The sequence below is a fragment of the Ranitomeya imitator genome, chromosome 2 (genome assembly GCF_032444005.1).
Source record: "Ranitomeya imitator isolate aRanImi1 chromosome 2, aRanImi1.pri, whole genome shotgun sequence".
In the NCBI taxonomy this organism is placed as follows: domain Eukaryota; kingdom Metazoa; phylum Chordata; class Amphibia; order Anura; family Dendrobatidae; genus Ranitomeya; species Ranitomeya imitator.
The window spans coordinates 768,728,713-768,745,256 of NC_091283.1; the positions used below are offsets into that span (position 1 = coordinate 768,728,713).

Below are 16,544 nucleotides of genomic sequence, written 5' to 3' on the forward strand. Positions count from 1 at the left end.
ATAAACACCTGAGCCTTACACTATGGCCGGTCTGAACAACGAAAGCAATTGTTACCATCCACCTCTCGTGTCTCCCCTTTTCCTCATAGTTTGTAAGCTTGCGAGCAGGGCCCTCATTCCTCTTGGTATCTGTTTTGAACTGTGATTTCTGTTATGCTGTAATGTCTATTGTCTGTACAAGTCCCCTCTATAATTTGTAAAGCACTGCGGAATATGTTGGCGCTATATAAATAATATTATTATTATTATTAAATTATTATTATTAGGGCATGCTGATTTTTTTTCCCCCGTGTGAAAAAAAACTCATCTGGACAGACTTACTGAATAACATTGGTCCGTGGTGAACTGTCATATTTTTACTTGGACAGAAAACGTGCATGTATCAAAGGGAACCTGTTAGCAGGTTTGGCCGATACGAGTTACAGCCACTGCCTTTCAGGGATGATAGACCGCATTCTATAATGCTGTAAGCCCCCGATCCAACCTGCAAGAGAAGAAAAATAACTTTCATTATACTCACCTGCGGTCCGGTCCGATGGGTGTCGCTTGTCTTGGTCCGGCGCCTCCCTCTTGCTTGCTTCATGTGGATGACGCGTCCCTGCGTTATTCCCACAGGCTCCACAGCATCGTGCTCCTGCACAGGTGTACTTATCTGCCCTGTTGAGGGTAGAGAAAAGTACTGCAGTGCGCAGGTGCTGGTAAAAAGTCAGAGAGGCCCAGCGCCTGCGCACTGCCGGGGAGCCTGTGAAGCAACAGGAGGGTGGCATCACAAGAAGATGGGAGGCGTTGGACCAGGACCTGTGACACCCATGTGACCAGACAGCCGCCAGGTGAGTATAATAAAAGTTATTTTTCTTCTCTTGCAGGTCGGATCGGGGGCAGATATACAGCATTATAGAGTGCTATAGATAAGCCCTGAAAGGCGGTGGTCGTAGCTTGTATCAGCCAAACCTGGTGACAGGTTCCCTTTAAGCTCATCTGAACAAGCCCTAGAGACACATAGTGACATGAATGGAGGCTAAGCTTTCCTGAAGCATCACATATCAGCAATGTCCTAATTTTCTCCACTGGTGGGAATTGTTCCCTTTACTGGCAGGTATGATTCCAGTTTGTATTTACATCACAGACTTTCCCAAGTGATCGGGCACCCACATACTTTATATTAAAACACAACCTTCAACATTTATACATCTGTGAAATATATTCCACCATATTAAGAACGAGAGAATGCATCTCCGGTCACAGAGTGACCTTTAGCTTTAGTAGAACCGTGGGCAGAGATTGATAAACGTGGCTTCATAGCACTTACTGGAGAGCAATAGCACCTAAATAACATATCATAAAATCATGGTTGTTCAAGCTGCTAGAGCCCCCCCAAAATAGTACCCCAAAAAAGGCATTCACCCCAATACAGCTGCCTGGGTCACATCGAAGCATTGTAATAGCAGTCAGTGCACTCGGTGCTCATCAGAGATACGACTAGAGCGGTATAGTGTCAGGTCCATAGATAAAACCCAATCACTTGTACTGTGAGTGTAGAGAAGTGCGCGGCTGTCAGGTGTGTTCTTACTACATGGGTTAGTAACGCAGCAGTTTGCTTTCCCTGCAGCTTCTCTCCCATGTTACCTGCGGCTAGCCGCTCCTTCTTACACAAGTGACGGCTCTACATTGCAGGAAATGTTTCATCTCAAGTCTATGAGAATCATTTTAAAACAAGACATTGTCATATCTCTGAAGTCAGAATATTGGGTGGACTTTTTATATTATGTCCTGTGGGAACATGTTACATTCAGACTCACAATGAGCATTTCACCGTCCTCCCACTACTCTGGAAGCGCCTTACCTGGCTGAGAGATCCCTGGTTAAAAAGGATGCCCTTTGAGCCATTTCTCGCATTAGCTGTAGGTCATCTTCATCTATCATGTCCAAGGGAAGAGATTCTTCATCCAATTCCTCCTCTTCATTAACTGCAGGAAAAAAAAAAAAATATTAATAGACATTTCACCATTTCCTTTAAAGCTTAAAGATCTGAAATTATGCGCTATCAGCCATCTCCATCACTGTCAGTGAGAATGAATGTACAGTATCTTTGGGGCGCGTGGTGGACCTATGCTCCATTCAGAAGGGGTTCTTTACAGCTCCATGCTTGGGGTCACTGGGAAAGAGTGGATGGGCCCCCGAGATCAGGAAGTTATCCGATAACGTGAAATCGTGGTGCAAATCCTTTAATATAACAGATACCAAAGCGGTTTCCGCACACTGAGAAACCTTAGATGATAATAGGTCAAATGCTCACTGGGCCGACAGCAAACTCTCCCGACTACCCATATACATGAGCATTCAGCCTGCCAACGTGGACGGTAAGAACGCGGCTTTCTCCAGACCTTCCTCCAACTACCAGAAAGCAGAGAAAATGATGCAAGGAGCATTTAATGCACCACTCTTCAATAAAAAGCTCCCTAATAGTAAGGTGTGCCCCATTTCTAGAGAGGCGCACACCTCATAATAAATTTAGTGCACCTTTGGGCTTTTCGAAATGACTGTATGCCAACTATGAGCTGGCATAGATCGCTGATCTAATTTACAGCAATCTGGGGTGCAGTGGTTGGGTCCTACCTTCTACTGAGCCCCACATATTCTTTAGAATAGTGACAAAGTTGGTGCAAAAATTTAGAAAAAGATACTATTTTTTTCAGAAACACAGCTTTCATAAAAACGTGAGAATTTTTGTTTTACGCACAGGAATTGATAATTGTCCCTGCTATATGAATACATGAATGGTCACCACCCCGCTATTACCTTGCGGCTTCCTCTTAACCTCATCGAGGGGCTTCGGTGCTTTGGATCCAACATCTCGCACAGCTTGGCGGAGCTGCTTCTGCTCTTTCCTGCGCTTCTTCGCTGAACTCTCCTGCTTAAATTGCTTATTCTTTAGCTTGTTGTTGAGTTTTACCTTGCTGGTCTTCAGGAGCTTGCGAAAGCTTGGAGCTTGCTTACGATTTCTTCTCTAGAAACAAGAGGACAAGTCACAAGAGTAATTAAGGGAGTTTGACTAACCTATAGCCGAAAATATCACGAACTCTGTCACCTGCACTCAAGTAATGGCTTTTACTGCATTGAATCATTCAAATGTTCTGCTAGTATGGAAAGGACTGATGCCAATGTAGGTGGCCCGGGACCGCTGAGCCCAGTGATTGACTGCAGCCGTCATCATCACTTCAGCCATATCAACAAAGATCAAGGGCAGCAGAGAGCGCCATGATGTGCAGACTACGACCGCTCTCCAGAGGCAAAAGCAATCGGCCTACTGGTGACTGGAATTATACTCGAGTAACCACGCAGGCGGGCACACGTCAGAATCGGCCCACTCCACGTGCCGCAGCTGGCAGAGGAGTTGTGGGCCACAGAGGCTAGACTTTACGGGCAGGGGCCATACAGAACTTTCAATAACTATTTCTATGTGGCAGCTGGATACTATGTACTATATTATAATCTAATGTTTTGCTGTTGCTTTTTATTTCACCACTTGAGTGATATCTGTACTGTACGTTCCCTGTCTGTAGCATTCACCAGTCTGCTAGCTGTGACCTGCCGGATTGCTTCAGCGTTTACTGGGCGACATGGAGGTCACTTCTCAATGTAAGCCCTCCTTCAGATGGCCGGGTTACACGTCCGTGTCCTATCCCCTTTTTCACAGATGCAACACGTACGCATTATAATCTATGGTGTTATTTACACATATGGGTTTTTTTTTTGTGGACCCAAGAGATCACCTTCAAACATAAGTACGGTACATTTATTACTGTACTGGAAATAGCAAATGAATAAAGAGACAACAAATAGACACAACAAACAAAGTTATATAAACACAAACTGTGTTCATAATAGACATGAAGTTCCCTATTAGGAGGATAGACCTCTGGTGTAAAATAATGGATCTCTAATGTACAGACCTCACTATGTTATAACTCAGCACCGGCACATAATACAGTGTATCAAGACATTTAATAATCCACAATATATATTAACCTATTAAATTAAACCATAAGTCAACACAACACAAAAACACACCATAAAGGATCAACATATACGGTGTATGCACGGTGGAAACATCTTAGAAAGAAATTTAAATAGAAAAACACCCAACATATAGCAATGACTGTTACCAAGCTGGAAAAAGCAATTGCAAAAAAAAAGAAAAAAGAAAGAAGGGTTGTGACAAGAGTATACTACCAGCACAATGCGAGAGGCCCTATAGCCACAAGCTTGTATACAGATATGCTGACACTACCCCTGAGGAAGCCACAACGCAAGTGGCGACATGTGTGAGGCTTTTCCCTCCTCAATATACAGTTAGGTCCATATATATTTGGACAGAGACAACATTTTTCTCATTTTGGTTATAGACATTACCACATTGAATTTTAAACAAAACAATTCAGATGCAGTTGAAGTTCAGACTTTCAGCTTTCATTTGAGGGTATCCACATTAAAATTGGATGAAGGGTTTAGGAGTTTCAGCTCTTTAACATGTGCCACCGTGTTTTTAAAGGGACCTAAAGTAATTGGACAATTGACTCCAAGGCTATTTCATGGACAGGTGTGAGCAATCCCTTCGTTATGTCATTCTCAATTAAGCAGATAAAAGGCCTGGAGTTGATTTGAGGTGTGGTGCTTGCATTTGGAAGGTTTTGCTGTGAAGTAAACATGCGGTCAAAGGAGCTCTCCATACAGGTACAACAAGCCATCCTTAAGCTGCGAAAACAGAAAAAACCCATCCGAGAAATTGCTACAATATTAGGAGTGGCAAAATCTACAGTTTGGTCCATCCTGACAAAGAAAGAAAGCACTGGTGAACTCATCAATGCAAAAAGACCTGGGTGCCCACGGAAGACAACAGTGGTGGATGATCACAGAATAATCTCCATGGTGAAGAGAAACCCCTTCACAACAGCCAACCAAGTGAACAACACTCTCCAGGAGGTCGGCGTATCAATATCCAAATCTACCATAAAGAGAAGACTGCATGGAAGTAAATACAGAGGGTTCACTGCACGGTGCAGCCACTCATAAGCATCAAGAATAAAAAGGCTAGACTGGACTTTGATAAAAAACATCTAAAGCCAGCACAGTTCTGGAAGAACATTCTTTGAACAGATGAAGCCAAGATCAACCTGTACCAGAGGGATGGAAAGAGAAAAGTATGGCGAAGGCGTGGTACAGCTCATGATCCAAAGCATACCACATCATCTGTAAAACACGGCGGAGGCAGTGTGATGGCTTGGGCATGCATGGCTGCCAGTGGCACTGGGTCACTAGTGTTTATTGATGATGTGACACAGGACAGAAGCAGCTGAATGAATTCTGGGGTATTCAGAGCCGCCATACTGTGTGCTGAGATCCAGCCAAACGCAGCCAAACTGATTGGTCGTCGTTTCATACTACAGATGGACAATGACCCAAAACATAAAGCCAAAGCAACCCAGGAGTTTATTAAAGCAAAGAAGTGGAATATTCTTGAATGGCCAAGTCAGTCACCTGATCTCAACCCAATTGAGCAGCATTTCACTTGTAAAGACTAAACTTCAGACAGAAAGGCCCACAAACAAACAGCAACTGAAAACCACCACAGTGAAGGCCTGGCAGAGCATCAAAAAGGAGGAAACACAGCGTCTGGGGATGTCCATGAGTTCACGAATTCAGGCAGTCATTGCCAACAAAGGATTTTCAACCAAGTACTAAAAATGAACATTTTATTTACAATTATTGAATCTGTCCAATTACTTTTGGTCCTTTTAAAAACAGAGTGGCACATGTTAAGGAGCTGAAACTCCTAAAACCCTTCATCCAATATTAATGTGGATACCCTCAAATGAAAGCTGAAAGTCTGAACTTCAACGGCATCTGAATTGTTTTGTTTAAAATTCATTGTGGTAATGTCTACAACCAAAATTAGAAAAATGTTGTCTTTGTCCAAATATATATGGACCTAACTGTATACACCGAGAATCTGTGACTTCCGGTCAGTCAGGAGCTGTAATCACAAGATGGCGGAGCAGGACTGTTGCGGGGCCGGGAAGAGCAGAAGGTGGAGGCCGGTGGATGCATTAGTGATATCACTCTGGAGGTGGAAAACAAAGCAAAAACTGCTGGAGTGATGCACTAACCCCTTCACGACCTTTGACGTATCCATACATCCAGGTTGGCTGGTACTTACCGACTTTGGATGCATGGATACGTCATATCTTTAATGTGGCACTGGGACTGAAATTGCAGTGATTGCATTCAGCAGCCTGCTCAGTCTTGCAGCCAGGTATATGAAGTTGTCGTCCTGGTGGGTGGAAATTGCCTGAAACACGGATGTCCAGCATGTGATCAGTGCTGCATGAGCAACCACGGCATCACCCGGGCCAGCTCTGACTGATGGGATGGACGATGACGTCGATCGCACCAACGCCATCTGCCCTCACAGAACGACAGTGACCGCCCTGTACAAGTGCACAGTTAGAATGAAGTACAGGGCGGTCAGTGTCGTTCTGCACATTGTGCTGGGCCTTGTGGTGTCACAGATTTTTTCAAGCCCGTGCCATCACTGCTGGTGTTTCCTCTGCTGCTGAAGAAAGGATTTTCCTGATCCTTCCCTGATCTTTCCGAAGCCACCCCAATCCATCTCCCCCCTTTCCACTCTCCTTAGGGTACACCCACAGGTTTAGTGTCTATGAGGGAAGGACACCCAGATTGCACCCCCTGAATGTCCCCCCGGCCTGGGAGTGAGTGGGATTTGGTGCACATGTGGTTGTCCTGAGCATGGAGTCGGATTTGACTCTGAAACGTGTTGACAAATAAACCACCTTCAACTAAATTGTTTATGATTCCTTCCTGAATCTGCAGCACACTTGAAGTCTACTTCTGCTGGCTTTATGAGAAAAGCCAAGATGTGGTACAAGAAGCCGGGCGTGCACATCGTACAGACGGCATTGTACAACGCTTCCGTTCTATCACATTTACTATGTGCAGGCCAGACCGGTAGGTTGTACCTTCAGTTCCAGGAGGTAGTGATCAAGGCCCTAATCTTTGGCAGGAGAGGGCCCCAGTACTTCCGGAACTCAATGTGCTCGTGTCGTACCAGGCCTCGTATCGTACCAGGCCAACATTTCGCCGGTGAGGTCCCTCAAATCTCAGAGAAAGGAAAGTCATAAAAGAGGTTCCAAGTGTGTTACAGAAGGGGGATACACAAGGGACACCACTTATCAATGCGACACCTGCCCCGACAAACCTGGCCTGTGTATAAAAGAATGCTTCATACTGTAACACATCAATGGACAACTACATTCATTTCTGACTTGCACAACTCACGAATGCCAACCTGATGTACACTACCTCCCCTCTTTTATACAGAATGTCAGTACCCCCCGTATATACGGTATCTCAGTACCCCCCGTATATACGGTATGTCAGTACCCCCCGTATATACGGTATGTCAGTACCCCCCGTATATACGGTATGTCAGTACCCCCCGTATATACGGTATGTCAGTACCCCCCGTATATACGGTATCTCAGTACCCCCCGTATATACGGTATCTCAGTACCCCCCGTATATACGGTATCTCAGTACCCCCCGTATATACGGTATCTCAGTACCCCCCGTATATACGGTATCTCAGTACCCCCCGTATATACGGTATGTCAGTACCCCCCGTATATACGGTATGTCAGTACCCCCCGTATATACGGTATGTCAGTACCCCCCGTATATACGGTATGTCAGTACCCCCCGTATATACGGTATCTCAGTACCCCCCGTATATACGGTATCTCAGTACCCCCCGTATATACGGTATGTCAGTACCCCCCGTATATACGGTATGTCAGTACCCCCCGTATATACGGTATCTCAGTACCCCCCGTATATACGGTATGTCAGTACCCCCCGTATATACGGTATGTCAGTACCCCCCGTATATACGGTATGTCAGTACCCCCCCTGTACATACGGTATGTCAGTACCCCCCCCCTGTACATACGGTATGTCAGTATCCCCCGTATATACGGTATGTCAGTATCCCCCGTATATACGGTATGTCAGTACCCCCCGTATATACGGTATGTCAGTACCCCCAGTATATACGGTATGTCAGTACCCCCAGTATATACGGTATGTCAGTACCCCCCGTATATACGGTATGTCAGTACCCCCCGTATATACGGTATGTCAGTACCCCCCGTATATACGGTATGTCAGTACCCCCCGTATATACGGTATGTCAGTACCCCCCGTATATACGGTATGTCAGTACCCCCCGTATATACGGTATCTCAGTACCCCCCGTATATACGGTATGTCAGTACCCCCCGTATATACGGTATGTCAGTACCCCCCGTATATACGGTATGTCAGTACCCCCCGTATATACGGTATGTCAGTACCCCCCGTATATACGGTATGTCAGTACCCCCCGTATATACGGTATGTCAGTACCCCCCGTATATACGGTATGTCAGTACCCCCCGTATATACGGTATGTCAGTACCCCCCGTATATACGGTATGTCAGTACCCCCCGTATATACGGTATGTCAGTACCCCCCGTATATACGGTATGTCAGTACCCCCCGTATATACGGTATGTCAGTACCCCCCCGTATATACGGTATGTCAGTACCCCCCGTATATACTGTATGTCAGTACCCCCCGTATATACGGTATGTCAGTACCCCCCGTATATACGGTATGTCAGTACCCCCCGTATATACGGTATGTCAGTACCCCCCGTATATACTGTATGTCAGTACCCCCCGTATATACGGTATGTCAGTACCCCCCCTGTACATACGGTATGTCAGTACCCCCCCCCCTGTACATACGGTATGTCAGTATCCCCCGTATATACGGTATGTCAGTACCCCCCCCCCCCTGTACATACGGTATGTCAGTACCCCCCGTACATACGGTATGTCAGTACCCCCCCCTGTACATACGGTATGTCAGTATCCCCCGTATATACGGTATGTCAGTACCCCCCCCCCCTGTACATACGGTATGTCAGTATCCCCCGTATATACGGTATGTCAGTACCCCCCCCCCCTGTACATACGGTATGTCAGTACCCCCCGTACATACGGTATGTCAGTACCCCCCCTGTACATACGGTATGTCAGTATCCCCCGTATATACGGTATGTCAGTACCCCCCCCCCCTGTACATACGGTATGTCAGTATCCCCCGTATATACGGTATGTCAGTACCCCCCCCCCCTGTACATACGGTATGTCAGTACCCCCCGTACATACGGTATGTCAGTACCCCCCCTGTACATACGGTATGTCAGTATCCCCCGTATATACGGTATGTCAGTACCCCCCCCCCCTGTACATACGGTATGTCAGTACCCCCCGTACATACGGTATGTCAGTACCCCCCGTACATACGGTATGTCAGTACCCCCCGTACATACGGTATGTCAGTACCCCACGTACATACGGTATGTCAGTACCCCCCGTACATACGGTATGTCAGTACCCCCCCGTACATACGGTATGTCAGTACCCCCCGTACATACGGTATGTCAGTACCCCCCGTACATACGGTATGTCAGTACCCCCCGTACATACGGTATGTCAGTACCCCCCGTACATACGGTATGTCAGTACCCCCCGTACATACGGTATGTCAGTACCCCCCGTACATACGGTATGTCAGTACCCCCCCGTACATACGGTATGTCAGTACCCCCCGTACATACGGTATGTCAGTACCCCCCGTACATACGGTATGTCAGTACCCCCCCGTACATACGGTATGTCAGTACCCCCCGTACATACGGTATGTCAGTACCCCCCGTACATACGGTATGTCAGTACCCCCCGTACATACGGTATGTCAGTACCCCCCGTACATACGGTATGTCAGTACCCCCCGTACATACGGTATGTCAGTACCCCCCGTACATACGGTATGTCAGTACCCCCCGTACATACGGTATGTCAGTACCCCCCCGTACATACGGTATGTCAGTACCCCCCCGTACATACGGTATGTCAGTACCCCCCGTACATACGGTATGTCAGTACCCCCCGTACATACGGTATGTCAGTACCCCCCGTACATACGGTATGTCAGTACCCCCCGTACATACGGTATGTCAGTACCCCCCCGTACATACGGTATGTCAGTACCCCCCGTACATACGGTATGTCAGTACCCCCCGTACATACGGTATGTCAGTACCCCCCGTACATACGGTATGTCAGTACCCCCCGTACATACGGTATGTCAGTACCCCCCGTACATACGGTATGTCAGTACCCCCCGTACATACGGTATGTCAGTACCCCCCGTACATACGGTATGTCAGTACCCCCCGTACATACGGTATGTCAGTACCCCCCGTACATACGGTATGTCAGTACCCCCCGTACATACGGTATGTCAGTACCCCCCCGTACATACGGTATGTCAGTACCCCCCGTACATACGGTATGTCAGTACCCCCCGTACATACGGTATGTCAGTACCCCCCGTACATACGGTATGTCAGTACCCCCCGTACATACGGTATGTCAGTACCCCCCGTACATACGGTATGTCAGTACCCCCCGTACATACGGTATGTCAGTACCCCCCGTACATACGGTATGTCAGTACCCCCCGTACATACGGTATGTCAGTACCCCCCGTACATACGGTATGTCAGTACCCCCCGTACATACGGTATGTCAGTACCCCCCCGTACATACGGTATGTCAGTACCCCCCGTACATACGGTATGTCAGTACCCCCCGTACATACGGTATGTCAGTACCCCCCCGTACATACGGTATGTCAGTACCCCCCCGTACATACGGTATGTCAGTACCCCCCGTACATACGGTATGTCAGTACCCCCCGTACATACGGTATGTCAGTACCCCCCGTACATACGGTATGTCAGTACCCCCCGTACATACGGTATGTCAGTACCCCCCGTACATACGGTATGTCAGTACCCCCCGTACATACGGTATGTCAGTACCCCCCGTATATACGGTATGTCAGTACCCCCCGTACATACGGTATGTCAGTACCCCCCGTACATACGGTATGTCAGTACCCCCCGTACATACGGTATGTCAGTACCCCCCGTACATACGGTATGTCAGTACCCCCCGTACATACGGTATGTCAGTACCCCCCGTACATACGGTATGTCAGTACCCCCCGTACATACGGTATGTCAGTACCCCCCCGTACATACGGTATGTCAGTACCCCCCGTACATACGGTATGTCAGTACCCCCCGTACATACGGTATGTCAGTACCCCCCGTACATACGGTATGTCAGTACCCCCCGTACATACGGTATGTCAGTACCCCCCGTACATACGGTATGTCAGTACCCCCCGTACATACGGTATGTCAGTACCCCCCGTACATACGGTATGTCAGTACCCCCCGTACATACGGTATGTCAGTACCCCCCGTACATACGGTATGTCAGTACCCCCCGTATATACGGTATGTCAGTACCCCCCGTACATACGGTATGTCAGTACCCCCCGTATATACGGTATGTCAGTACCCCCCGTATATACGGTATGTCAGTACCCCCCGTATATACGGTATGTCAGTACCCCCCGTATATACGGTATGTCAGTACCCCCCGTATATACGGTATGTCAGTACCCCCCGTATATACGGTATGTCAGTACCCCCCGTATATACGGTATGTCAGTACCCCCCGTATATACGGTATGTCAGTATCCCCCATATATAGACACTATACAGATCACAACATCTCTGGTACAGTAAGAAACATACACGAGAACACTGAGGATCGGGGGACATTTTACATTCACAGCACTGATCTCCTGTCAGGAGCTCTGAAGTTATATCAGAACTACAACTCTCAGCATGCCCTGGTAGCCTACAACTCTTAGGACATTGTGGGATTTGTAGTGTCACAATAGTTGGAGAGCGGGCACCACATCTGTGTGAGCATAACCTCCCTTATAGAACATTCAGGCCAGGAACGGCTGATAACAGGGAGCAATAGACTGCTTAATTGCACAGTTAATGCATGTCAGACCTTGGTGCACAACAGACACTGCACGCACGTTACACGGCAATACACTATAAGGTAGAAATGAGGGGCAGAAACGGAGACCGCTCCGCTACTCACCGGCTTCATGGCGCCTGCGCTCCGGTAGAGGACTCCGCTGCTCCACTACACACGTGTGACTACAGGAAGTGCGGCCGCACAGAGAAGAGCTGCTGGCTAGAGAGGCCCGAGCAAAGCGGATATGTGCGAGCGCCATCTGCCGGCAACATACGGAACTACGGCTCTTTGTTCCGTCGTCTACAGGGGGCGCTATTTCTGGTGACACATGGGACATCATCTGAATATTAATATGGACAAGGAGACTGTGGAGCAGTAGATCCGGGCCGTGCATCTACAGTCACACGAGGCTGAAGTTGGTTTCTTATTCGTCAGTTTCTTATTCGGCAATTTTTTCTTTTCTGTTTTTCGCATGTTTAACAACGAAAAATAATCATCACAATAATAACATACAATGCAGCGAGGAGCCCTAATGTGAATACGGCTACAAAAATAATAAAACTGGCACAAAAATGGGCATCAAAGTGGGCACCAAAGAGCACTGAAGAAAGGGTTAAATGCCTTTGGGCCACTGATCTAACACTGTAGACATATAGAACAGGGCGCCCCGCATCCAAACCAGTTATTTCCAGCCTGGCCCAAATGGGTTCTGGGCACCAGGACTGGCATCAAAGTGGGCAGACAGTCAATTCTTGCCATTTTAATAAGTAACTGATGTTTTTAAGGGGTTAAATGCCTTTGGGCCACTGATCTGACACGTAAAATACACAGACAGCGATGCCCTGCAAGCAACCCAGGTCCCTCCAGCCTGGCCCAAATGGGTTCTGGGCACCAGAACTGGCATCAAAGTGGGCAAACAGCCCATTTTCACAGATTTGAATAAGTAACATTAGGGCTCCTCGCTGCATTGTATGTTATTATTGTGATGATTATTTTTCGTTGTTAAACATGCAAAAAACAGAAAAGAAAAAATTGCCGAATAAGAAACTGACGAATAAGAAACCAACTTCAGCCTCGTCAGAGTCACAGTGATGTAGTTGGAGTGTGATAAAGTGCAATGAGGGGGCAAAAGTGGGACTGGCTGAGGTCTTCCTGGTTATTCTTGGGCTACGCACGCACGCACGCACACAGTATTTTGAGAGGTTCTTACAGCATATACTCCAATATTTCCTCAGTTTTTGCTGCAAAAATTCAGCAAAAAGGACTGAAGATGATTCAGCGACACCGCAGCGTTTTTTTTACACTCCAGCCTTGATGAGGGAGCAGGGTAGAGTGCTAGGTGCTGATTCACTGGGGTGCATGCCTCTTAATGACTCTAGAGAGGCACAAAGTGGCGCCCTCACTACAAATCTTACTCCAGTCATGGACTGAAGTAAGATTAGTGGCTTAATGCCACAGCTGGTCATGCATTTGACGAGTGCGGTCACTACGCCGCAGCTACGGCCACTTTGTCAGAGCAGGGCAAAAATGGCGTTAAAATGCCAAAAGCCACAACATTTTTCGTGATGCCTCGCCTTGAACAATGATTTTGCGACTTTGCAAAGCTTTTTATGCCAGATTTGTGGTGTAACAGCTTTGGTGACTAGGGGCTCATTGTGCACATACCCTTATTATTTACAATGCTTTTATCACAATTTCTTTTATCCCTTTTAATGTAAGCAGTACAGATGACCCTGATATTTCCAGTCTGTGTGGTAACAGAACAAGGCCCATTACATAGACACAGTACCAGAGCCAAGCCTGAACCAGATGCGGCGCCGGAATCAAGCTTAATAAATATACACATACAGGGTTAGCCCTAACAAAATGTGTACACACTTCAGCCTGAAAGCTATCTGTATAAAAGCTTTATGACTAGATTTATATAGACAAAGAGTAACTGAGTGACTAATGTGTTTGCAGAAGTTACAGAATTTATCAAAGTCTGAGCTCCATTTTTTCCTATTAGCCTTCATAAAAATGAAAAACATGGGGCTAAAACAACATTTTAGTGGTAAAAATGTAATTATTCTTTCTTCACCGCCCAATTGTATAACATTGTGTGACACACTTGTGAGGTTAATATGCTGACTGCAACCCTAGCTGAATTCAATGAGGTGTGTAGCTTGTAAAATGGCATCACTTGTGGGGTGTTTCTGCTGTTTAGGCACATTAGGGGCTCTGCAAATGTTCCTTGGAGTCCACTGTCGATTCCAGCCATTTTTGCACTCCAGAAGTCAAATGATGCTCTTTCCCTTCCAAGCTCTGCCATGCGCCCAAACAGTAGTTTTCCCCCACATATGGGGTATCAACGTACTCAGGAGAAATTACACAACAAATTGTATGATCCATTTTCTCCTGTTAGCCTTGGGAAAATGAAAAAAAAATTGAGTCCAAAGCAATATTTTTGTGGGAAAGATTTACATTTTTTCATTGCACGTTGCTTTAATGGGAACCTGTCACCCCCAAAATCGAAGGTGAGCTAAGCCCACCGGCATCAGGGGCTTATCTGACAATGGCGGCTGTCTGCTGCCTTCCCTTCTATCTCCCTGTGACAGGGCTCAGATCCCTGTAGAGGTCTATCTCCTGTCAGTCTCACATACCAGTCCTTGCTGCCATCACCATCCTTTTCTGACTGACTCAAATCTTACCGCCTCATAACAGTTAGCTCCTCCCCATAACATGTGACTTTACGAGAAGCAGTCATTGGTTGATAAAATACTCCTTCCCATGAAACTCACTAAAACCTTTACTGATTGTTGTCCCTGTAGGAAAATTCACAATTAAGACAAGCAAAGAAATGGGAATAACATAGGAAAAACCACATACATTGAAAATGCAGAAGTAACGTAGTAACAAAAATACTTCTATCTCAGAAACTTTATGTGATAGAGCAAAACTAAGCATATTTTTGGAATCGGCACATCGAACTCCATAAAACAGACATTTTACCTTTGCTGATGATCTTTTGTGTTGGTAGTGATCCTTTTTAACCCCTTTCTGACATTGGACGTACTATTCCGTCCATGTGGGGTGGGCCCTAATTCCCAAGGACGGAATAGTACGTCCAGCGCGATCAGCCGCGCTCACGGGGGGAGCGCGGCCAATCGCAGCCAGGTGTCAGCTATCGCAGCTGACATCCGCCACTATGTGCCAGGAGCTGTTACGGACCGCTCCCGGCACATAAATATAGACAAATACATTAAACATGAGCAGATAACAGGCACACGGGTACATAAGGAGGGAGGACCCTGCCCGCGAGGGCTCACAGGCTGTTCCGGGCATATGTCAGCTGTTCAAAATAGCTGACATGTGCAGGGAAAGATGTGGGCTCAGCGCCTCAGCCCACATCAAAGAGGGAGAAACAACATGTGCCATACATGTATGCTCACAGCTTTCCTTTAACCCTTTAATCCCATATGACGCACTAAGGTGACCTGGGACTTAATTCCGAGGGACGGGTTAGTACGTCATAGCGATCGGGGGGAGCGCGGCCGATCACGGCCGGGTGTCAGCTGACTATCGCAGCTAACATCAGGCACTATGTGCCAGGAGTGGTCACGGACCGCCCCCGGCACATTAACCCCCGGCACACCGCGATCAAACATGATCGCAGTGTTCCGGGGGCATAGGGAAGCATCGCGCAGGGAGGGGGCTCCCTGCGGGCATCCCTGAGACGATCGGTACAAGGCGATGTGCTCACCTTGTACCGAGCGTCTCCTCCCTGCAGGCCCTGGATCCAAAATGGCCGCAGGGCTACTTCCAGGTCCTGCAGGGAGTACTTCCGGGTCCAGAGCAGGCTCTAGTAACTAAGCAGCAGGGCACGCCAGATCGCTGATCTGACACAGTGCTCTGCAAAGTGTCAGATCAGTGATCTGTCACTATACAGTGATGTCCCCCCAGGGACAAAGTAAAAAAGTAAACACATTTTTTTTTAGATGTGTAAAAAAAAAAAATTTAAAAAAAAATCCTAAATAAAGAAAAAAAAATATTGTTCCCATAAATACATTTCATCTAAATAAAAAAACAAAACAATAAAAGTACACATATTTAGTATCGCCGCGTCCGTAAAGACCCGACCTATAAAACTGTCCCACTAGTTAACCCCTTCAGTGAACACCGTAAAAAAAAAAACGAAGCAAAAAACAACGCTTTATTATCATACCGCCGAACAAAAAGTGGAATAACACGCGATCAAAAAGAGGGATATAAATAACCATGGTACCGCTGAAAACATCATCTTGTCCCGCAAAAAATGAGCCACCATACAGCATCATCAGCGTAAAAATAAAAAAATTACAGCCCTCAGAATAAAGCGATGCAAAAATAATTTTTTCTATAAAATAGTTTTTATCGTATAAAAGTGCCAAAACATTAAAAAATGATATAAATGAGGTGTCGCTGTAATCGTACTGACCCGAAGAATAAAACTGCTTCATCAATTTTACCAAACGCGGAACAGTATAAA

General features: G+C 46.7%; 1 protein-coding gene across 1 annotated transcript in view; it reads right to left on the reverse strand.

Annotated features, from left to right (window-relative positions):
* NOC3L (NOC3 like DNA replication regulator) overlaps positions 1-12,247 on the reverse strand; it is an 85,123-nt gene extending 72,876 nt beyond the window's left edge. The window contains exons 1-3 of the mRNA XM_069753456.1: positions 12,161-12,247; positions 2,800-3,007; positions 1,844-1,967 (exon numbers count right to left, since the gene is read on the reverse strand). Coding sequence (XP_069609557.1) covers positions 1,844-1,967; positions 2,800-3,007; positions 12,161-12,169 — 341 coding nt within the window. The 5' untranslated portion in view covers positions 12,170-12,247. The remainder of the gene's footprint in view (positions 1-1,843; positions 1,968-2,799; positions 3,008-12,160) is intronic.
* Between the last annotated feature and the right edge of the window lie 4,297 nt (positions 12,248-16,544).